The sequence below is a fragment of the Pongo pygmaeus genome, chromosome 7, assembly GCF_028885625.2.
Source record: "Pongo pygmaeus isolate AG05252 chromosome 7, NHGRI_mPonPyg2-v2.0_pri, whole genome shotgun sequence".
Classification (NCBI taxonomy): domain Eukaryota; kingdom Metazoa; phylum Chordata; class Mammalia; order Primates; family Hominidae; genus Pongo; species Pongo pygmaeus.
In genome coordinates, this window is record NC_072380.2 from 72,186,879 (window position 1) to 72,210,218 (window position 23,340).

At 39.0% G+C, this 23,340-nt stretch overlaps 1 protein-coding gene across 2 annotated transcripts in view; it reads right to left on the reverse strand.

The window, feature by feature from the left end:
* The window catches only part of CA8 (carbonic anhydrase 8), a 92,261-nt gene that overhangs the window by 13,664 nt on the left and 55,257 nt on the right, over positions 1–23,340 (reverse strand). The window contains exons 6-8 of one of the 2 annotated variants that reach the window (XM_054499260.2): positions 21,978–22,026; positions 20,093–20,205; positions 6,109–6,278 (exon numbers count right to left, since the gene is read on the reverse strand). In XM_054499260.2, the coding sequence (XP_054355235.1) occupies positions 6,144–6,278; positions 20,093–20,205; positions 21,978–22,026 (297 nt within the window). In that variant the 3' untranslated portion in view covers positions 6,109–6,143. Of the gene's footprint in view, positions 1–6,108; positions 6,279–19,747; positions 19,802–20,092; positions 20,206–21,977; positions 22,027–23,340 lie in introns of those variants that run through there. The other variant, XM_054499261.2, reaches the window with a different exon arrangement.

A 23,340-nucleotide genomic window follows, 5' to 3' on the forward strand; every position in this document is an offset into this window, starting at 1 on the left:
CCATCCCTAAAGGGCATGTGGAGGAGAGACTGGGACATCTATGGGCTCTGGCCCCCACCTATAGACTCTACCATACTCCCTATTTTAGGTCCTCCAAGATCACAACGAATGCTTTGGATCATTCCAAAGCACTTACCAAAACATATTCTGCAGTCTCGTATTGTTCTCTGGTTAAATAAATTTGTGAAATGCTGTATACTATACCATACCCTCTTGGAGTTCACATAGGTCTCTGGCATATTAAAGGTTCTCAGAAGTCTTGCATGAAGAAAACCTGCTTGATGAAGTATGTTACAAACTTGTTTGACTCTACTACATAGACATTTATAGTCTGGTGGAGTAAGTAAAACTAAAACTGCTAAGTGCAGTAGAAAACAAAAAAAAATAATAATTTAAAACTAAACTAACATGGTACTAACTACTAACTAAACTCAGAAAGCAAAGAAAGATTAGTAAGGCCAGTTTACTTGGGAAAAAGACTTCATGGAGGTAAAACCTGGTCCTTCAGATATCAACAGCATTTAAATAGAGAACAGAGAGGAGAACATTCTAGACTTTAGGTTGGTAGATTTCTAGGAGTGACCCAAAAAAGGCAGACAGCTAAAACAAATTGTCAAGGTGCTAAGATTAGAGATACAAAAAAGAAAAATGAGATGCTTACAAACAGAAAGCTGAAGGTCAGGTAAAACTTTACTAAAAGAAAAAGGATAACTTCCCTGGGTTGTCACTACTCTTACACAGTCTAATATGAACTCTTTGTATCTGCCTAGTAACAATCTAGTTTTTAATAGAGGTTCAATTCCTTAACCCCTTATTTTAATCTGAATGAGGTAGACTTTTAGGCAATGCTCTGTTTTTCCAATTGAAAAAATAGTAATCTTAGTATAAATCCTATTTTGATTCTATTTTCCCTCTATTTTTAAGATTTTTAATAATAATGAAATGCTGACATAAAAGCTTTATTTGATACTACTGCTTCTATAATACCCTCTTTTAAGAGGTACAGAAAATATTAAAACAAATTTATTCAACGCTTTTTTAAAAAAGTATCTCTTTATACTCCTGATTAAAGTATAGGTGATTTCCAATGATTTCTGCACTTGTTTTTTTAGCATTTTAGTAATTTCCTCAGATGAATTTTTAAGCTTTATGTTTCCAGTTGGAGACTTACTAACAAAACCTCATTCATAAAAAAACATTCATTTCATTTTCCTCCTCATTTACCTGCTTCCTGTTCTCTTTGGTTTCTCTTTTCCATGATAAATTTAATAGAGACACAGGAAAGCATATTCCTCATAAACCAGGGAACTATAATAACCAGTGCTCGAAGGGCCTTTGTGAGGTCTGTTGGAACATTTCCCCAATCCCCGTCCAGGCAGGTTCCCACCTAAACCACCTAGGAACCTCAAGTATTTAATGCTTTAGTCTTCCTCGAAAACCCACTCAAGATTTAAACCACCTACTTACAGGAAAGGTCTTTCTTGTAGCCTCTAGAAATAAATTCTTTCCTTAGCTAATTCAAAGCCTTTTGCTGATACTTAAAAGCCATTTTTTTATGTCCGCTTTTGAGTATCCATGAGGTAAAAGGCATGAAAGAACATGTTTAAATGACAAACTGGTCACAGTGATTTCCTCATGGAAAAATATATTCTTTAGGTTTAAAATCATGAAATCTACTGTATCTAGGGTATCAGAACATATTAACATTCAACATACAAGTTGGCCCATGACTGCAAAACATTCTTCCTCCCAAACACAATTTTGTTTTAATTCATAGTGGGAGGAAAAAATCATTCTGAAATTTTTATCCATGATAAATTATTAACATTTCTAAAACATAAAAAGGAAGAGACATATTTTAAAGCAGGAATTATTCTCTTTGTTTAGTAATCTTGAAGAGAGCTCATACAACTCTTGTATTTTTCATTGGTGGGTTAATAATTTTTATACCACATAATCAAAACATAATAGGTATTCTGAGCATCCTTGGTGTTTTGGCATTTTACTGAAATCATTTTGAGATCTGGTAGGAAATCCATTCCAGTTGGAGGAAATTCTATGTGATATAATAAATAGAAAACAGCTACATCTACAGAGCCTTCAATTCTCACCCTAATGCTGTGCACCATGTTAAATTATCAGAGGAGAGTCCAAGTTCTACTGAATGAAAATACGGCTTTGAGCTTTCCATTTAATCTGGAAGGATAACAGCTTTCACCTACTTGGTCATTCAGAGTGAACATTCTCACTTTCCTCACACAGGCACCCCCTTCTCTATAATGCCTTATCCTTTTCTAACCTGTAACTCTTTTAGGTTATCAAAGAAGACTGATATGAAATTGATACTTGCTATAGCTTTATGAAAGCTAAGAAGACAATATTATTAACCGCAAAAGTACAAGTAGGGAAGAGTTCAACAGTCAAGGATAACTTCAAAGATTCCAAAACAAAAATAAGGGCAAGTTTGACAATGGGACTATTTGGAGATGCTTGCTGAATAACCCCATTTTTCTGGCTTTGTTTCTTTTTTAATGTATTTAGGGCATTCTTATTTTTCCACATTTAAGGCGGAAAAAAAGAGAAACTAAAGAGCCGTGTGACATTGCTTTTTACAGAAAATAATTATAATTCATTACAGTTACTGTAAACATGTATACAGCTTAACAATATTTAGGTCACAAGCGAGACAGTCTTTGAGCAGTCAGAATAGCCTTTTAAAAATAGGCTAACACTTTATGAAATAAAAAGGCAAATAATCAAATAATCATTTTGCTGGAAGATGAGTACCAATGTCATGATACCAAAAGTAACAAGTAAACTGGACCTTAAACTTGTTACATCATTTGTTCATTGTTATTAAAATACATTTAGTTCTCCTGCATCATAGAGAAAATTCAATGGGTAAAGGATCATTTAATATCAATAGGCACCCGTAAATCTGAATTAGCACCGCTGAACCAAAGAATTTCCAGCACCTGGATGATTTACATACTAATTCTTTAAACAAGTATAATACAAAATCATAGTTCATACTTCTTAAATGGTAATATAAAAAGTCACAGATTACTCATGGGAATAATAAAGCTTGGTTATCAAAGTCTTCCAGGTGCCCAGACATGTCATTTTTTAAAAAAATCTGTCATTTTAAGTCTAAAAACTAAAGTTATTTCAGTAAAACATAGCTAAAATAAATCTGAATTATTTTAAACATTTTTTAGAGAACAACTACCAGAGAAATGTCTTTTCCTTTTTAGTTCCAAGAGCTTAAATGAAACATTCATGCATTAAATTCAAAGTCTGACTGTCAAATCATTTCACTTTAATAAAAATTTGAATTACCTGCCTTAGGGCATTATTAAATATCAAATAAAAAGTACACACACATAAGTCTGATTCCCAATATAATTTTTATATAGAACTCTGACTAGATTTGTATTACACATTTCAAGATAAAAGGATAAAAAATTATTCATAAAAAAATGAAATAAGAATTAGTCACCTTAGAATTCCTGTACCATTCTTAGGAATTTGGGAGCAAATTATCCCCTTTAAGTAATCTCAGCCACCAAGGTAAGAACACAAATATATCTTCCTTTTAGAAATAGTAGCTAAATTGTAATTAACTCAAAACTTTGAAAAACTACACATTATTCATCTATCATATAAAGAATATGAAGTATGTGAAATATACAAAATCTCATAAACAACGTTTCTCTCTCTCTCTGTGTGTGTGTGCGTGTGTGTAAAGGAGAGAGGAAATAATAATAGTCATTTAGATATTTAGAGAACGGCAACTCTGGTCTAGGACCAGATACAAACCAAACATGCAAGGGAATAATCTCCCTTCATTAAAAGTATCATTCACAGGGAGTATACTAACTAAACCTAGACTGGAGAAATGCAAAAATTCACGCTTTGCAACCCTTACCCCACCCCCGCTGCCTCTTGGCCTCTCCTGTGAACACATCCTTCCCTTTTCCTCTGCTCCTATCCCATCTTCGCTGCTGCTCTCCCACTCCTAGCTCCTGCCCCATTCATCATTAAATGGTAAGAGCAAGTCATGGGTACACAGCAGCTCTAAACCACCACCTCCTTCTTTCTTCCTTCCCATTGCAGCACAGAGTGCCCATCCTCTCAGCAAAAGCCAGTCTCCCTGTGTGCTTAGGATTTCATCCCTTTCAACTTTTCAGACTTCACTGCTCCGGCTCCTCCCAGAAGCAGTACCTTCAGCCTCTCTCCATCTACTTGCTCCTTTCCCACACCCCAGCATATAGACAAGTTCTATTTCTTTTGTTTAAAAAAGAAAAAAAAAAAAAGATTTCCTCAATCCCACCCCCTCTCTGTTGCTGCAGCCTCCTGCCCCACCCCAGCCCACCAAGGTGGCTGCGACCTGGAGTCTCCAGCTCCTCCCTTCCTATGGCCTTCAGCCTGCTGCAACTGCATCCTTCCTTGATGTGTCACTCGACCGCCACTGTGGCAAAACTCTTTAACCTCTGCCCATGTCGTGGTGAAGAAAAAGGGCTCTGCCAGTCAAGATGCCTGGATCTCCTTCGGCTCCACTGCTCAATAACTGTATTACTTTGGGCCGTAACTTAACTTATCTGTGTCTTGGCTAACTTGTCTGTAAAGCCTCCCACAAGATTTTATGCAAACTTAATTAAGTAACCCCATTAGATCCATCAGAACATTATATGAACATGTACAATGTCTACACCCAATACGTCCCTATTTCAACCCAGACTTGTTTTCTGTTCTCTACTCTTGAAATGCTAATGACCTTCATGACCAGAGTCCGCTATTGCAGTTTGTGGTTGACAGGCATCTCTCACTCACTGTGCTGCAATTCAACTCTTTATCTTCAACCAAACAGGGCCTCCCTGCAGCTTTCCCACTGCCACTCAGTGGCACTCCATCCAGGGTTTCCAAAGTGTAAAACCCCGGAAGTTATCTTTGACACTTCCATCTCCCTCCACCCCTCATCCAATTCATCACTAGCTATAACCTGCGATTTCTATTTCACATACATCAACTTCTCTCCACTTCCACTGTTCCTATTCTAGTGTCCAAGCCACCACGTCTATCACCTTGGCTACCTGGCAGACTTCTTCGTTTTTTTTGTTTTGTTTTATTTTGTTAGAGACACGGTCTCAATCTGTCACCCAGGCTGGAGACCAGTGGTGTGATCTCAGCTGACTGCAGCCTCCACCTCCCAGGCTCAAGTGATCCTCCCACCTCAGCCTCCTAAATAGCAGGGACTACAAGTGTATGCCACCACACCCAGCTAATTTTTAAATTGTTTATAGAGATGAGATTTCGCTGCTTCCCTAGGTTCTATTCCAACAGATGCCTTCCCCTTGGGAAGCTGTGGTTTGCCAGTGATGTACAATGACCTATGCACTTAGGCAATTTACAAGGTAAATAAATAATCCAATATATAGTGTTTTTTATATTTTATCTCTTCCATGTTTGTGACATTTTATTTTGTTAGTTCCTTAAGACTAAGGAATACATACATTGAATTCAATATATTAAAATACATAGATTATGTTTCAACCAATAGTGTATCATATTCAGATAATTAATAAGTGCTTCTCAATTTATCATATAAAAGGCACTTCCATAGAAGAAGTATTTCAATGCATGCCAGATATGCTCCCTACCCTGAGAAACAAGAGGATCAATTCTGCAGGAGACAAATAGGGTCCACACTGAGGCTCACACGCTCCCCAAGTCCCCTCCTATGTGCCCCTTGGTCACTGGGACATGACTGGTGCTGCTTCAAGGGGACAACATGGTAAGTTTCTAAAGAGGTATGCATGTCACTTTTTCTCGGCCTGAGGGTGTCTGCCCTTATGAAAGCCACCAAAACTGGGAATTAAAGGCTACTCTGCTAGGAAAATATAATCATAGTTTTTCTTCAATACTGCATAAAATCAAAATAACTACTTGACCTGTAATTAACAGAGCTCAAGAATGTGTCATAAATTTAATCAAGATGAAGTACATATGCTTTTATTACTAAATTACCAGGATCACAATAAGTGTACCTTTGGTATGCTAGGTTTAAGTAGCTGTGCACGTCATTTTCCTTACTTAATCTGGACATACCCTCATGAAGCCAGACTTGTTCCTGTCCTCTTTGGCTACTGAAATGCAGCTCTAATGACTCTGTCACTAAGAGGCTGAGTGGGCCGAAAGTTGTCTCCCAAAATCCCATCACAGCCTTCCACAAGTTCTGCCCCCTTAACATGTGTCCTCAGCCTTCGAAATTCTTCTATCTGAAAATAAAAGCAGAAGAAAATAGATTAATCAATTATCGGACATTAACAAGATTGGAGTTTCATAAATGACATGCATAAAATATGTATAAATTACAAGAATTATTGAAGAGAAAATTAAAATTAAGCTTCAAAAAGAAAAAAAAAACAGACTTAATTCTTCCAGACCTAAGACATTAGACAGGACCCTTTCAAGAGATGACAACAGAAGTAGACATATCAAGGTCTCTGAACAACTCAAATAGATAAAGAAATCTGCTCCATTTGCTAATGTAAAAATGATACAGGCCGGGCACCGTGGCTCATGCCTGTAATCCCATCACTTTGGGTGGCTAAGGTGGGCAGGTCACAAGGTCAAGAGTTCAAGACCAGCCTGACCAACATGGTGAAACCCCATCTCTACTAAAAATACAAAAATTAGCCAGGCATGGTGGTGCACACCTGTAATGCCAGCTACTCAGGAGGCTGAGGCAGGAGAATCACTTGAACCCATGAGGCGGAGGTTGCAGTGAGCTGAGATCGCACCATTGCACTCCAGCCTGAGCGACAGAGCCAGACTCCATCTCAAAAAAACAATGATACAAACCTGTCCCAAAAAGGATTTATGCCTATCTATAGCATAATAAGAAAAAGTGAACAAACGAATGTGCTCTTAAATGCTTTCCAAGTACATTTTAATTAATGGATTCTTATGTTACTGTACGTAAACACTGATTAGATCTTAGATTTATCAGATAGATTAGAGGTTTCCTTTCATCAAAAGACTTTTGCCACTTTTCTAGCCCTCTGGAGAGCACAGGTCCAAAAAAATGATTTTCCAAAAGTCTGAGCCCAACTTCCTGTCTTTACAATATTGATTTTCAAGTTCATTTCCATTTCTTGGGTGGGCTCTCCAGGTCCCATGGCTTCCCCACTGTAAGTGAAGAGGTTCTCAGAGTCCTCAGGGACCTTGCCCATCAGCCGCCCTACAGTTTCTCTAAGAACCCAGAGCCTGCCAGACATGACTCTCTGGGAAATATTAATGTTTAAGCAAAAAGCAAAAGTGATGAGCGTTCCCCAGGCTTATTCCCATCTATCGATTCAACTACAGGGTTCATTGTCTGTTAATTCACTTAAGTGCCACATAGTCACATGACACATTCTTCATTCCATATACAGAAGGGGGAACTGAGGCTGGAAGTTTTGAAAATTACCAGATTAGCTAGTGGGTAAGTCTGACAATTCCAAGTCTACCTGCTCTTTTCTCAGCTCCACAGCCATCTCTTTAGGAATTCTAGTCAATTCAATATAATTTATCTCCTTCACATACCCCAGGATATTGAGCAAATGTGATTTGGGCAGCATCAATCCACCAAAAGTTCACCATCTGTGTATCAAGGGATTATATCCACAAAGATCCTTAATATGACATAGCTATAGAATTCTGCCATTCATAAAGAGAAATGAAACACAAGACAACAACTAATTCAGGGGTTTCAACAAAGTCAAGAGACACCTAGAGACTTTAGGGGGCCCACGAAAGCCCTGAATGATATGCAAATTTTTACACGTGCATTTTCCTCAGGAGAGGCTCCCTGACTCCAAGAGTTGAATCCCACAACATTCTAATTCAATACACTCATACATAGAGGTGGAAAAAAATTAAACGGCTAGTTCGATTGGAATCCGGGTCAGAAAGCCAGCTTCTTTTCTGTGGGTTTTTTTTTTTTCTCTGTACTTACACGCACTTCGAATGTCTTATTTTTCCATGTCACTGAATACTGATTGATTTCCCTTAATGAGATTAAGTCTGACCCAACTGGGATTGTCCTGTTTAGTTTTTTATTATACCTATATGTTGTATTTACATAGACGAGCCAGTCAGATAAGCAATCAGCTATTTAATCTGCTTGATGGTTTTTCGCTAGATCTTCTTCAGGTATTAGAATGAAAATACGAGTAGCATCTATTGCTTGTTGCATCTGAAAAACTTCTAAAGATGAAGCTGCATGAGAATCCCTTATTATTTGCTTTCACCTTACAGTTTTCCCTAAGTACAGAGTGAAAAGGAACCCGGTCAGTGAGAGAATCTTATGCTTTTTCTTTTTTTTTTTTTTTTCTTTTATTATTATTATTATTATTATTATTATACTTTAGGTTTTATGGTACATGTGCGCAATGTGCAGGTAAGTTACATATGTATACATGTGCCATGCTGGTGCGCTGCACCCACCAACTTAAGAAGAATATCACAGTGAGGGCAGTGGACTCTGTACCCAAAGGCCAATTCTTGTCCTGCTCTGCCACCTAAGACCCAAATGATCAAATGACTTCACCTCTTCAAGCCTCAGTTTCCACATGTGTATAACAGAGATAATAATAACAGTATTCACAAGGATAGCCTAGGAAATAAGAAAGAACATTCATGAAAATCACTCAGCATAGTTCCAAGCACATAGGAAGTGTCTGACAAATACTAGCACTTCTATTGCACAACTTCTTTTGAAGTGAAACCTTCAGCATTTTGAGATAAATATTTAGCTACAGTTTTATACGCAGAAAGTATTTATAATAAACCAATAATTCACTGAGGAAATTTAAAGTCATCTCTCCTAGCATTCACTTTCCATGTAATCATACTTAATACCTGCAACCTGAACCTATGAAGCACACACAGGTCACTGAGGAGCAATGTGGGCTAGGAACTTTACTGCCTCAACGTATGAAAGAATCCATTTTTTATTGACTTTGAAGATTATTTTAAAGCTGGGTTAATTTTATATTTATGTATTCTGAACTGGAGATAAACCTTTCAAGCCCCAGGCCTCACCCTGAAGCACACTCTGTGAAAACAACTTCTTCCAGAAGAGATGATCTGAATCAACAGCCAGCCAGTCTCAAATCACTGTACTCTCAGAGAAAACTATTTCCCAAGAAATGTTTTTCTCTGATCACAGCAACACTTTGAAGACTTCGAACATCAACAGAGATGGAGGGGAAAATGTGTCTTTCTGAAATGCCAATTTTTCTAAAGCAACCACCCCCAAAACCCTTTAGTCACTTCAAATGGTTCCAAGTGCATACTGAATCAGCCACACTGAAATGAGAGATTGTGATAAATGAACAGAATAATAGAATAATATTTCAGGATAGAAATCTTTAATGAAACTCAAATGTCAAGGCCTTCCAGAGACCATTATTATCACATATATCTGAATGTATGACTGCATCTATTGTTAATGCTACTCCACTTAAACATGGTATTTGTTTTTAACCAACTTAAGAGAAAACTGAATGCGGGGCACCAACACTGAACATTTCATGAAGAACTCCCCATCTTCTGAAGGTATTAGATTCAATAGCCACTGTTGTTTGAACTACAGGTGCACTCTAATTGGTCTAAGACATTTATTCCAATCTTCACTGCCTCACAAACCAAATTATCCACTACAAGTTCAGATTTAAAACTGCTTCTTTATTAATGCATTCAAAGGGCTAATTTCCAGGGTTTGCAGTTTAGTGCTACTTAACTTTCAGGAGTTCCCAAGTTCTAATAGATTTATTTTGACCTGCATTTCATGTGTCATCATGTTAAAAGAGAAATACAACACATAAAAGTCAGTATGCTCTATCCATTAACCCATCTATGGACATTTATGTGGTTTCCCTGTCTTGGCTTAATGAACATGGGAGTGCAGATATCTCTTCAAGATACTGACTTCAATTTCTTTCAATCTATATCCAGAAGTGGAAATCAACAAGACATGGAAACACAAGTATTGTATGAACTCACTTGTATGTGGAATCTAAAACAATCAAACTCTTAGAAGCAGAGAGAAGAATGGCAGCTGCCAAGAGCTGGCAGGAAGCAGAAATGGGGATGTAATGGTTAAAGGGTACAAAATTTCAGTTATGCAAGATAAATAAGTCCTCGAGGTCTCCTATACAGCACAGTCCCTATAGTTAACAATACTGCATTGTACACTTTAAATTGCTAAGATGGTAGATCTTATGTTAAGCGTTCTGACCCAGTAAAATATTTTAACAACAAAGGACATGGGAGGAAACTTTGGGAAGTGACAGATATTTTACGACCTTGATAAAATGGTTCTTTATAAAATTTAGTGCTCTCATTTTCTTTTATTATCAGTAACAAGAGTCAGAATAACACAATTCCAAATGGTACTAATCAAATTAAAAAGTCAAAAGCAAATTGTACTTAAACAGTCCATATATGTATACAGAGACAGATATAGACAAACAGAGAGAGAGAGGACTCTCCACCTTTCATGTACTGCAACCTTGTTTTTGCCTCATTTCTCTTCTACCCCATTATATAATGTTCTATCTAAAACCAATGCTCCCTCTTCCTTACCGACCTCTCATTCATAAACCAACTCTCACTCTGTCATGACTCCGTAATCGATCTTTTCAATTTTTTTGAGGAAGAGAGTAGGAAGAACATTCACTCCCTGGTAACACTGACGTCAACGGTCCTGATGCCATCCCCAGCCTAAAGGAGCCCCAACCTTGGCCACTGTCAGCCCTCATCACCTCAAGAGAGTTTCTGAGCCACACAGATTTAAACATACTAAAGAATTACAGATTAGAGAGCTCACAACCACAGGGAAAGTGCTGCCTATCACTTAAGACACTGAGAAAATACATATAAAAATCTCTACAAGCAATTAAAAATAACACATTTTAAGAAAGGGAAGAAAGAGTCTCCCCAGAGAGAAGATCCTTGATTTGCACTGTCCAGTATGGCAGCCACCAGGCCCACATAGCCACCAAGCACTTGAAATTTGGCTTGTCCAATCAGATGTGCTGGAAGTGCAGAATACACACTGCAAGCCAAAGACTCAGTATGAAAATAAGGAGAGAAATCTCATCAATAACTTTTTACCTTGACTACATGCTAAAATGATAGTATTTTGCACGTATTGGGTTAAATACGCTATTTGAATTAATTTCTTAATTTCACCTGTTTCTTTTGCCTTTTTTTTTTTTTACCATGGCTACTAGAAAGTTTAATATGTGGATCACATCATGTTCCCACTGGACAGGGCTGGCCTAGCGCTGCCCCCTCACACGCACCTTCAGGACCTCGGCATTCTCGGGTTACAGTGCTGATCTCAATTACATGTAAAGATGAATGCAGGTACATATGAAACAGTGGTTCTCAAAGTATCCTCCCAGAATAAATGTGTAAGTTGTCAGCAACTACCCCAGACCTACTGAATCAGCAACACAGGGGTGGAACCCAGCAATCTGTGCTTCAACAAGCCTTCCAGGGGATCTGACACATGCTCAAGTCTGAGAACCATGGATGTCTTCGTCTGTTTTGTGCTGTTAGAATACCTGAGACTGGATGATATATAAAGAACAGAAATGTATTTTCTCACAGTTCTGGAGGCTGGAAGCCCAAGATCAAGACATTTGGCATTTGGTGAGGGCATTCTTCATTCATCCTCATGTAGCAGAAGGCAGAAGGACAAGCGAGCCAACAAGAAAATGCTGTGTGAAGCCTCTTTCTTAAGGGACTTAATCCATTAACAAGGGAAGGACCCTCATGGCCTGAACACCTCTTAAAGGTTCCCACGTCTTAATACATCACATTGGCAACACCTGAATTTTGGAGGTGACCCATTCAAACTATGGCGATGGGCAGAGAAGAAAATCTCCAACAAATGTTCCCAATCATGTGAAGTGACTGTCAAACATAACCATGCTGTGGCCCTACGGCAACCTGGACTTTAGGGAAACAGCCCCTTCAATTCCATATGGAGAATGAAGACCCCTGAGAAAGACTTGCTGCTTCGTGAATGGGGTCAGACTTCCTCAATTATCCAGGGCCAGATGTGCTTCTAGATCCCACAGGCTGAGCATACGCCAGGCACTAACTCGGGCTGTCAGGATGTAAAGAGCCCTACTCTCCAACCCACAGGAAACACGGAATGCAGAGGGAATGAAGAGGAGGAAAGACTGAAGAAAAAGAACATTTAAAGCAGTTTTCAATATTCTAGAAGACGTATCATGTAACCACAGGGTGAAAAAAAAATAAACACATTCATATTCCTTCATTTCACTGGTGTTATTTTAAGTTGAAAGAGAAAGGAAAAAACCAGACATTTAATATGAAGATGTAGATAAGCTAAGAAATAGATAAGTAGGGAGGGAATGCAGAAAAAGGAGGAAGAAAAGGGCAGGAAAAGGACAGCAAAACTTAATTATTAACTCATTTCTGTATGTGTACATACATATTTGCACAGATGGCACTATACCATAATACCCTGTTCTATCAATTCTAAGATTAATATGTATTCACATTTTAATGACTGTGAAATCAGAATATGTCTTAAAATTTCTGTTGTTAGATTTGGTAATGTTTTGGTATTTGTATTCTGTTCTCAGAGTCTCATTTCCAAACACGACAATCCAGCTGATTGGCTTCTGAATGCTTAGACCGTTTATATTACAGTTATTTAATGGTTAAAATGTCCATAATCAATGAGTGGATTAAAAAACTGTGGTGTGTGTGTATATACATATACACACACACACACACACACACGCATGAGTCCCCACTTTGGGGACTCAGGGGGAAAGGGTGGGAAGGGGGTGAGGCATAAAAGACTACAAATTGGGTTCAGTGTATACTGCTCGGGTGATGGGTCCACCAAAATCTCACAGATCACCACTAAAGAACTTACTCATGTAACCAAATACCATCTGTTCCCTAAAAACCTATGGAAATAAAAAAATTTTAATAAAGTTATTTAATGGTTAGAGATAATTTTTAAAAAAGAAATACATACTCATTCAGATCCGTCCAATTGTGTTTTTTCTCCCTACATAAGGCATGCTAACCAGGAATAATATGAAAAATTCAACTAAAAAGGGGCTTCCAATTCTAGAATTCCTATTAATAGTACTCAGGACAATGTATGATGAGCTTAACAGTCCACACTACACTTCAGCTGAAGTCTACACCTCCCTGAATCACAGCTACTATGCATTTAATAGGAAACCATTATGATTTAGAACTTCTTCAATGTTGCTAGTGCCAATACTATTATCCTATGGCAGGTGATGCATGTCAAGATACCAATTCTTTCCACAATAATATTCAGCAGCTTAATTACATACATAAACCTTATGGTATAGAAGAAAACACTGTTCTTTAATTTAATGCAAATTTTTTAATTTCTCAATATAATCAGCTATGTGGAAACTCCGCCTGCCATTCATTGTTCCTTTTGCTATTTTATATGTCAAGCATCTCTCTCCTTCCCTTCTCAATTTTTGAGGCTTCTCAATTTTTCTTGGTCTAACTCCTAGAATCACATCCTCTTCTTTTGATTCCTCTCACTTTTGCTGCCTTCTTTGGACCTTTTCCATTTTTGCTTTGCTTCCTGTGAAGTTCTATGAGCAGCACCAAGTAAAACATTCAAGGACAGACTGATTTATATTCCCTTAAGATTATTATTTTTTTCTAAATCACTCTAAATTGCATTTTAATATACGTAAATGTGTGTCTGTGTGTGTCTACATTTTAACTCTGCTGCCCTCTGAACAGATGCTATGATGGAGCTCTGTGCTAATAGCACCTAAGTCTTTTCCTTAAGAAGTACAGCTAATTGAAAAGTCATCTATTTTCAAGGGCAGTTGAGATTATTTCTTCTAATATGCATTCATTCAGCTTCAGCTCCCCTGTGGTAAGATATGGTTTATCTCCCAATAATCAGGGAGCATGACTTTAGTAGGTTAGGGTTAGACTTTGTCACTGGCTTATTTCAAGGAAAAATACAAAGTTAGGTTCCCTTTGAAGCCAGAGAGCCTAAGGCACAATGGTCTGTCTCTGGATCTTAGCATAATACACTGGCCAGTATAGTAGTAAAATATTGTATCGTATCTACAGGATCAGTTAACATTCTCAATATAGTTCAGCATTAACATTGTGAATGCTGGCAAGGGAATCCTTAAAGGAATTCTAGGTGGAAATGGGAATGTTGGGCACTCAACAAGTCTAAACCTTTCAATAAATTAAGATTTGTTGTGATTATAAAGAACATTTTTGTTTTTGAGATGGAGTTTCGTTCTTGTTGCCCAGGCTGGAGTGGAATGGTACAGTCTCGGTTCACTGCAACTTCCGCCTCCCAGGTTCAAGTGATTCTCCTGCCTCAGCCTCCCAAGTAGCTGGGATTACAGGTGCCCGCCACCACACCTGGCTAATTTTTGTATCTTTAGTAGAGACGGGGTTTCACCATGTTGGCCAGGCTGGTCTCAAACTCCTGACCTCAGGTGATCTGTCCACCTCAGCCTCCTTAAGTGCTCGAATTACAGGTGTGAGCCACCATGCCTGGCCAAGAAAAAAAAGTTTCACTGAAAGATCTGATCTACTTTTAGGAAATTACCCTCAATAAAGTAATGCTGAACAAATGTGACTATAGACACCCAGCTCGTCTACTTTGTTCTCAAGTCTATAATCTCTCCTTGTGGCTAAATCCAGTTAACACTTTTTAGTCCTTAACTGAAGGTGTGTGCAGAATCTGACACTCATGATCTCTCTACTTCTTCTTGAAACTTGCCTCTCCCATGGCTTCTCTAACCATCACATGAGTCTCCTGACTTTTTCCACTTCTCAAGACATTTCCTGGGGACACTCTTACAGTGCACACCCCTGGTTACACATCCCTCATTCTCTGAATCACTTCTTTTCTCTCCCCGAATGATTTCCTCTTCTACACTAACAGCTTCACCCACCACCTGTATACCATACCCCTTTCTTGGATGTCTTAAAGGCATCTCAAACTCTCAATATGCAACCATAAACGTGGTATCTTCTCCATGAAGGCTGCTCTTCCTCCTTGATTCCCTATCATGGTAGAAAGCAACACCTTACCCTTGCCAGTCAACCAAGCCAAATCCAGGGTAGGTCCAGTGACAAGGCAGTCTTTCCTTCCCAAAATCCTTCCTATGTCATCAGCCACCAGGTTCTGCTTCTACTTCTTTATTATTTCTAAAGTTACTCCCTTCCCTCCATCTCATTGACATGTGACCCACATCTTCATACTGCAGCTACAGAGTACGTTTCTTGAATTCGAATTTGATCATATCTCTCTCCTCCTTACAACATTTCTGTGATTCTTTGCCACCTTCAGGAGAAAACCCAACCTCCATGGCACAGCCCTGAGGCTCACTGAGGAAGTCTCCTGCTTCTCTCTCAACCCCCTCATGTCCATGTCACAGGCTCTCCACACTTACCGCAAGTGTTTCCCAAATGCACTCTGCTCTCTGGCCTCTCTGCCAGACACAAGCATACAGACACTTTTCCCCTGTTGGCAATTCCATGAATACTCAGACAACACCTCTTGGCTTGGGGAAGGCCTTCTAGATAACTAACTCTCATCCAGGCACCTTTCCTATGTGCTACCTCAAGACTACGTCCATACCATCCCATACCGCTGGACACAGCAAATGACTGGGTTTTTTGTTTTTGTTTTTGTTTTAATATACACCTATATCAGCTGGCCTTTCCTCCTAGATGGTGAATTCTTCGAGAGTGTCTTTTTTATCTCCCCTTGTCAGTACTGATTACAGTAACTGGCACATAGCAAATGTCGAATAATTGCCAAATAAATGAAGGAATGAATGCATGCATTCCTTCAGACTCCACATGAGTCTCAAAGGAGCAATTTCACACGCTAAAAACTGCCTATGAAAAGGATAAAGAAAAGGAAGCTAGGACTATGACATAATTTCCTTACTGTATCAATACACTCCTTGTATTAACAGGGTCAATGACAAGTAAAAGCAAATGAATGCATCCGAGTATCATAAAATATGCTGTATGTTAAGCTTTGGGGCTTTGAAATTTGGGCATCTAAGATTTTGGCTATCTGCAACAACAACAACAACAAAAATGTGTATGTATCCTCGAGACAAATTGTAGAAAAAGTAAATGCAGAGGAAAGTTTGATGTTTTACATGTATCATTCATAGAACAACAGTGACTATATGACCCACAGCCCCTGTTCGGGTTGCAGTCCCTGAGTCTGACCTGGATGGGGCAGCCGGCAGTGAGCATGGCCCTCACATGCCTGCTAACCCCAGACCCCTTCTCTGCTTCAGAAATACAAAGTCAGCAAGAGAAGGGACCTGGAGCAATCAGATGGCAAACAGAAATGAGTGAATTGCATGGGGTCCTACCAGTTTAGAAGAGTCTTAGGAAGGATACTTCAGGAAGTATCAGCCTCAGGGGACTGTATCCTCCCATCCTCACTACTTGACTCTTCTCTGTCCATATTCTTTTCTTGGGTGTCTCATTTCTTTTGTTATTCTGCCTTTTTTTTTTTTTTTTGAGATAGAGCCTCGCTCTGTTGCCCAGCCTGGAGTGCAGTGGCACATCTTGGCTCACTGTAACCTCCACCACCCGGGTTCAAGCAATTCTCCTGCCTCAGCCTCCTAAGTGACTGGGATTATAGGCACCTGCCACCACACCCGGCTAATTTTGTATTTTTAGTAGGGATGAGGTTTCACCATATTGGCCAGGCTGGTCTCGAACTCCGGACCTTGTGATCTGCCCACCTGGGCCTCCCAAAGTGCTGGGATTACAGGCATAAGCCACCGCGCCCGGCCTATTCTGCTCTTTTTTTGATGCTAAGGATCCCTAAATCTGCACATTAGACCTCTGTCTCTGAAGTTCTTGTTATGTGTTTCCAACTGTCTGAGAGAAACAAAACTCCTCCAACTGGGGATACAGAATATAACAACAGAAAAGGCAGAAACCTCCTCTAACACTGCTGGGGCCTTCCTGACAAGGCCTCATGTAGAAAGAAGGTCTCAAACAAACTGCAGTGTTGAAGAGGGCACACCAAAAGGGGCAGTAGTTAAGCACCCAGAACTGACATCACACATGACTGGCTGGATCCCCAAATCCACCCTTACTACCTATGTCAACCAGGCAAAGGTTTCTTAATCTCCCTGGGCCTCAATCACCTCATCTGAAACCTGGGAATGATAACGGCAGTCACCATATCAAGGGATCAACCGTTCTATTCACAGATTATTTTCAATATGCCTACAAAACCTCTAGTATTTCCTAAATCTTAACTTAAAAAAACAATACAAAACAAACACTTGACTATTCTCTAAACGTTGTCCCTAAATCCCTCCTTGCCTTTCCCATAAAACTTCTAGAAAGATGGTCTATATATGGTCCATATTTATGCTTGGTTCCTCTACATTCAGCTCAACATTCTACAGAAATATCTCCTTTGGGTTAACAATGGCCTAACCGGCGATTATAGCTCTTGTTCATGAATCTTGTTTGCAATGATGAGGCAAATCAGAAAAGAAAAGAAGGCTTTCATCATGGTAGGGGCCTCAAGGCAAACTGCTTAGATGGGCTAAGGTGTTTACTTACCTGGAGGAACCAGAAATAGCACAGTGGAAGGGATGAAGGACGAATGGTATTGCAGAAGGGAAGCCAACATTCAGCAACAGAGGAGGAAACTAAAACCAGAATCAAGCAGTGAGCATGCCTGGCCAGGGAAAACACTAGGTACCAGAGGACATGAACAAGTTGAGATCCAGAATTTAAGCCAGATGGAAGCCAGAAGTTCAGAACTCCGAGCACCTGGGCCCATTTTTAAAAGGTGCTGTAGTTATTTGATGCTTGGGTTGGCAGCACTCGTCCACAGCATTTCTCAGTATTAACCCCATCCTCCTCCACATCTTGGCAACACTCCTTCCCTGTTCTTCTCAAGACCCCTGGTCCTTAGTTCCTAAGAAGGCATCATCTCCCCCATCTCCACTGCAGTGTTGCACTCAGTGGGGGCTATCTTCTTGTCTTCCTACTCAGCTTGAGCTATGGTGCCAGGAATTCTAGCTCATCTGATCACTGAATCTGTTTTTTTCTTCTTCTTGGGCATGAAGCTAGAATGCACTTCCCAGCTTCCCCTGCAGTTAGGGTAGTTACGTGACCAGTTCTAGCTAACAGAAAGTAAGTACAAGTGGAGCTCCCTGTTTCTACTACTGGCCCTCAAAAGATCCCTGTTGAGATCCTTCACCCTATTTTCATTGAGGGCAACTGTGGGAGGAGGACAGTGAAGACGGAAGTGTTTCTTTCTATACAGAATGACTGTGAATGACTACACAGAGAAAAGCCTTCACTGCGAATCAGAAACACATATGTTGGATTTTATGTGAGCATGAAATAAATTTCTACTGTGTTAAGCCACAGACATTTTGAGGTTTATCTGTTATAGCAGCCATCATCTTCGCTGTTAAGTCCCAAATCTAGATATCGTGAGTCCAAAACTCTAGGCTTAACATTAGACACAAATTTCTAACTTCTTTCCTGTCCTTCACCAGACTAACTTCTAATATTTTGCAGAAATTATTCCCTAAACCTCTTGGACTGGGTTGGGTTTCTTCCATATGTGTTTCCAGAGCACCTTACTTATTATCATGTTAATTGTTTAGTCATCTGCCTCCCCAACTCTATGGTGAAATTTTTGAGAGTAAAAACTGTGTTTTAATCTTGTTATCCTCTGTGTCCAGTTGGCATTCAGGAAGGGTTTCTTTTTGTTCTTCATTTTTAAATTAAAAGCAAAGTGCATTTAGTGGTACTAAGAAACCAGAACACATCACCAGTGATAAGTGAGTATTGGCAGCATATACCCCTGTTCAGTGTGATGAGAAGAGCCCTTCACCTCCACAGTTGTTTTTCTCAAACCCATACCCCTAGTCTAATCGTGTGGGGAATAGTCTCTTATAAGAACAAACAGATGAATGACTAAATATAGGAATTAGGATTTGTCATAAAAATATGAAGGTTCAAAAGTGATATGATCAAAGTTCATAAAATAATGAAGGGTATGGGGAGGAGAGGCTGAGTGGGGAAATTTTTAAATTAATCCCTAGCAAAACAGAAATAAAGAGAAATTATTAAATGTTGGAAGAAGGATTTTTTTTTTAAGATTTAAGGACAAAATAAAGAAAGCTTTACTGAGAAGTTAGTGAACTTGAGCTTTTTAACTTCAAGAATTAAAGGCAAATATTTAAAAGCTACCAAAGAAAACTTGGTTTGCTGAGAGTATTTCCCAGGCCTTTTGAGGTTGATCATGGAAGAAACAATATAGCTTTCCAGAACATACCCATCCCTTACACAGATCCCTGAAAGACAGGAGATATTTAAAGCCCCTTCTATAATATCAAAATCATGGTTTAAATACATTTGAGTGATGCTGCCTCATGTTCCACCAGCTAACATCCCAGTGACAATTCACTCGGATGCTCCCACCCACTGTGCAGTAGCATTTAGGGCACCTATGAAGAGCCCAAGGCCAGGGGTGGGTGACCAAAAGCGAAGCTAGAAAACAATCCAGAATTTTCTAGGGCACTCCTTCTGGGTCCTTCACCCCACACATGCAGAATTTTCCTGTACACACCAAGGCAAAACTATTTCAAAGCCTATGAGTGACTTACAGAAATAACCAGCATCCCCACTTTACTTCCAGACTTTCTATTCTCCACACCTGGGGAAATTCACATAAGGAAATAACTAGACTAATAAAAAGTTTTGCTCTTTCAGCGATTTCTATTAACTCTCTAAAAACTAACTTTTAAAATATAGACCATAAATTAGTGTTGGATTCTGTCCATCCTTGACCTTTCAATCACTTTCACTAGTTCAAGCCATTTAACTTTCATCTGGAAAGGTATGACTGATCTAAAGGAAGCTAAAACACAAAACAGACATTTTCCTTTCTCAGAAACAATGTTTAACTCAGAACTTCATTCTGAAAGATTCAAAGTAGCACACTCACCTGTAGCTGGGATATAGTTAAAGGGTATCGGAATAATATCCAGGTGACACCTTCGCTGCAAGGTGGGATCGTGAGAGAGCCTTCATACACCCAGTAATCCCGCAGCAGAGGATCTGCATGGCCACGTGGACATGTCATGGAAAAAGCAAGTGAATTAATAACAATGCTGATGACTACAACAACAATTTTCAAAATTACAAACTGTCCAAATGACGCTTCTAAGATGGATGTCATTTTTAAACTAGAGCCCCACAGTCTTACACTATTCATTGTGGAGAAAATAATTGATAAAAAACATGATGAATTCTCTATTATTTACAGTGATTTCTGTCAATGGATTACTATAGATACCTGTCAAGTTTAATCACTTTAGAAGTGTATCCATATTTTGGGTTTCTTCACTTTATTAAAGGATTTACCTATTTCATATCTAATATTTATTGAATGCTTATGACGTGCCAGCAATTTACTTTAATTCATTTAACCTTCACAACAAACCAGTGAGATAGGCAGTAATATTATTATATTTCAGATGGGGAAACAGAATCTCAAAAGAGTAGTAGTTTGCCTGAGGTCACTCAGCTAATAATCATTGGCAGAGCCAGGATTCGAATTCCGGCAATCTGGCTTCATAACCTGTATTTTTTTTGTCTTAAGAGACAGGGTCTGGCTCTATCACCCAGGCTGCTGGAGTGTGGTGGTGTGATCATGAATCACTGTAGCCTCAAACTCCTGGGCTCAAGTGATCATCTCACCTCAGCCTCCCAAGCAGCTGGGACTATGGGTGCACACCACCACAGCCAGCAATTATTTCTTCTTTTTTTGAGAGCGAGGTCTGGCTATGGCTAGTCTCAAACTCTTGGCCTCAAGCAATCCTCTTGCATCAGTCTCCCAAAGTGTTGGGATTACATAGGTAGGAGCATGTCTGTCTGAAAGCCTGTATTTTTAACCATTCAGTTCTAGCTACCATTATACTGTTTCTGCAACAGCAAAATACTAAAATCATATTACAATAGAACAAAATGAGTCATTCTTATGAAATCCTTTAGCTCTGCATTAGAGGAATTTATGACTAATATGATGGATAAATGGTTAACATATGATAGAAATTGGTTTGTTGTAGAGCAATTAAACGTAGAAAATGGAAGATACAATGCATCAACTGGTTTTGTTTAAAACACTAAGAGACAGCACATAATTTGGGCAGAGAAATGTGAAAATCAAAATTTTATATACAACAACCTTTAAATCATATTCTGAGTATTTAATATATAATTGTTATCTGTACAGAAATACAAGTGGAATAATATATAATAATAGTATTACTGCAGAGAGGTAACCTTATAAAATTAGATACAAAGTTTATTTTACTCTAAAGATTAAGAACTCCACTGATCAATCTTAGAAGTACATGAAGGCTTTTTCTTTGTTTGTTCGTTTGTTTGTTTGAGACAGAGTTTCACTTTGTTGCCCAGGCTGGAGTGCAGTCACATGATCTCAGCTCACTGCAACCTCCACCTCCTGGGTTCAAGCGATTCTCCTGCTTCAGCCTCCTGAGTAGCTGGGATTACAGGCATTAGCCACCACACCCAGCCAAAGTTATTTTGTTATACTGGTGCTTTACACAGAGGTAGCAATTTTTACAAATGACAATCCTACAAAAGCTCTTCACGGATCAATGGAACTAGTGGCAAAGTGTCTCTTTATTATTTCAAAAGGTTTACTTCCATATTTAGAGTAATCTGGAAATGGTATCTGCTAAACAGAATATAAATTGCAAATAAATTTTATTAATTAACAATATATAGTTTTACATAGTCTGAAGAAAACAATGTGACTACAGCCACAGTTAAAATTCATTTTATGCAATCAGATAAATACTCACCTGGTAATAAAGTGTTAGGATTAAAGCAAGGTATTGTTTTGGACTTCCCCTGAAAAAGAAAAAAATATTTACCCAATGTTAATGTAATATTTCTAGATTTTAGAATAAAAAATCTATTAGAACTAAAAAATTAGAATGAAGTCTTTTCTGAATGGCCTCATCAGGTCCCACAGACTTGTGGGTATCTCCTTCCACCTTCTCATTGGAGTAACATTGTCTGGTTCCTGCTCTAATTCTATGTCTATTTTCTTTGCTACCACAGTTCAATTCTCCCTGTAAGTCCTGGTGTGGAACCTACACTTGGTGCCCCATCTGCCCCATGTCAGTTACCTTTTCTGCTCTGAGCACATTCATACCAGAGATTTGGGCTAAATTCTCACTGTAAAATGCCTGAACCCTGGATGGGGGAATTTTCGAAATGCCTTTCCTCCTGCTTGCTTTCATTTCAGCTCCTAATCTTTTCAGCGTTACAACCTGGCTTGCAACTTCTTGTTTTGTCCTATTTGGATTTGGTAACTCAGCTCTGGGATCTATGCTAGATGCTCTCCTCATCTGGAAAGGGAGATCTAAAACAGATGGAAATATTCTGTTCCGATCAGTGTTTATCAAAGCTAGATACAAATTTCAAGGGACTCATTTGTGCCCTTATTCAACAATTCACATTTAAGATCATCATTTTAAATCATGTCATTTAAATTGCTTAGACTTTAGAGGAAAATAGTCCTGTCATGTGAATCAGATGTTTCTTAAAAGATTTTTCTCTATTGATACAGATGCAATAGGGAAAGTTATTGCATAACCTCCAAGTCCCTTCCTGACTCCCTGGGACTATTTCAAACATTAAAGAATCTAGCTTACTTGCCTCCCCGATCCCCCTGAATTCCATAATGACTGGTGTCCTGTTAGATGATGAAATAAAGGAAATTTTCTCAGTCCACTGCAGCTGTACAAATATAAGTCAAAATGTGCCCTTATTGTCTTTTTATCAGCTTTTTTTATCTGGACTGGGCATCCCTTGGAAGCTGGGTTCCTTCCAAAACTACTCAGGAGATCTTCAGTGGAGGTTCTGCCTGGTTCAGGATACCCTGGGCTGTGCTAGTATAAAGCTAATCAAACTTGATTCCCAAATTGATCTTTCTTAAATCTGGCTTTGGGTCTCTGGATCTCCTGTAATTAAACAAGTTCAATTTCTGCTCTGTATCTCCAGCAGCCCTACAAGACTAGACTACTTCCCCTCTCCAAGGCCACTCACATTCAGCTGACTAAGTGTGAGCCAAGAAGGCACTGCTTATAAGAGAGACTGGCATTGGGCCGGGCATGGTGGCTCACGCCTGTAATCCCAGCACTTTGCAAGGCCGAGGTG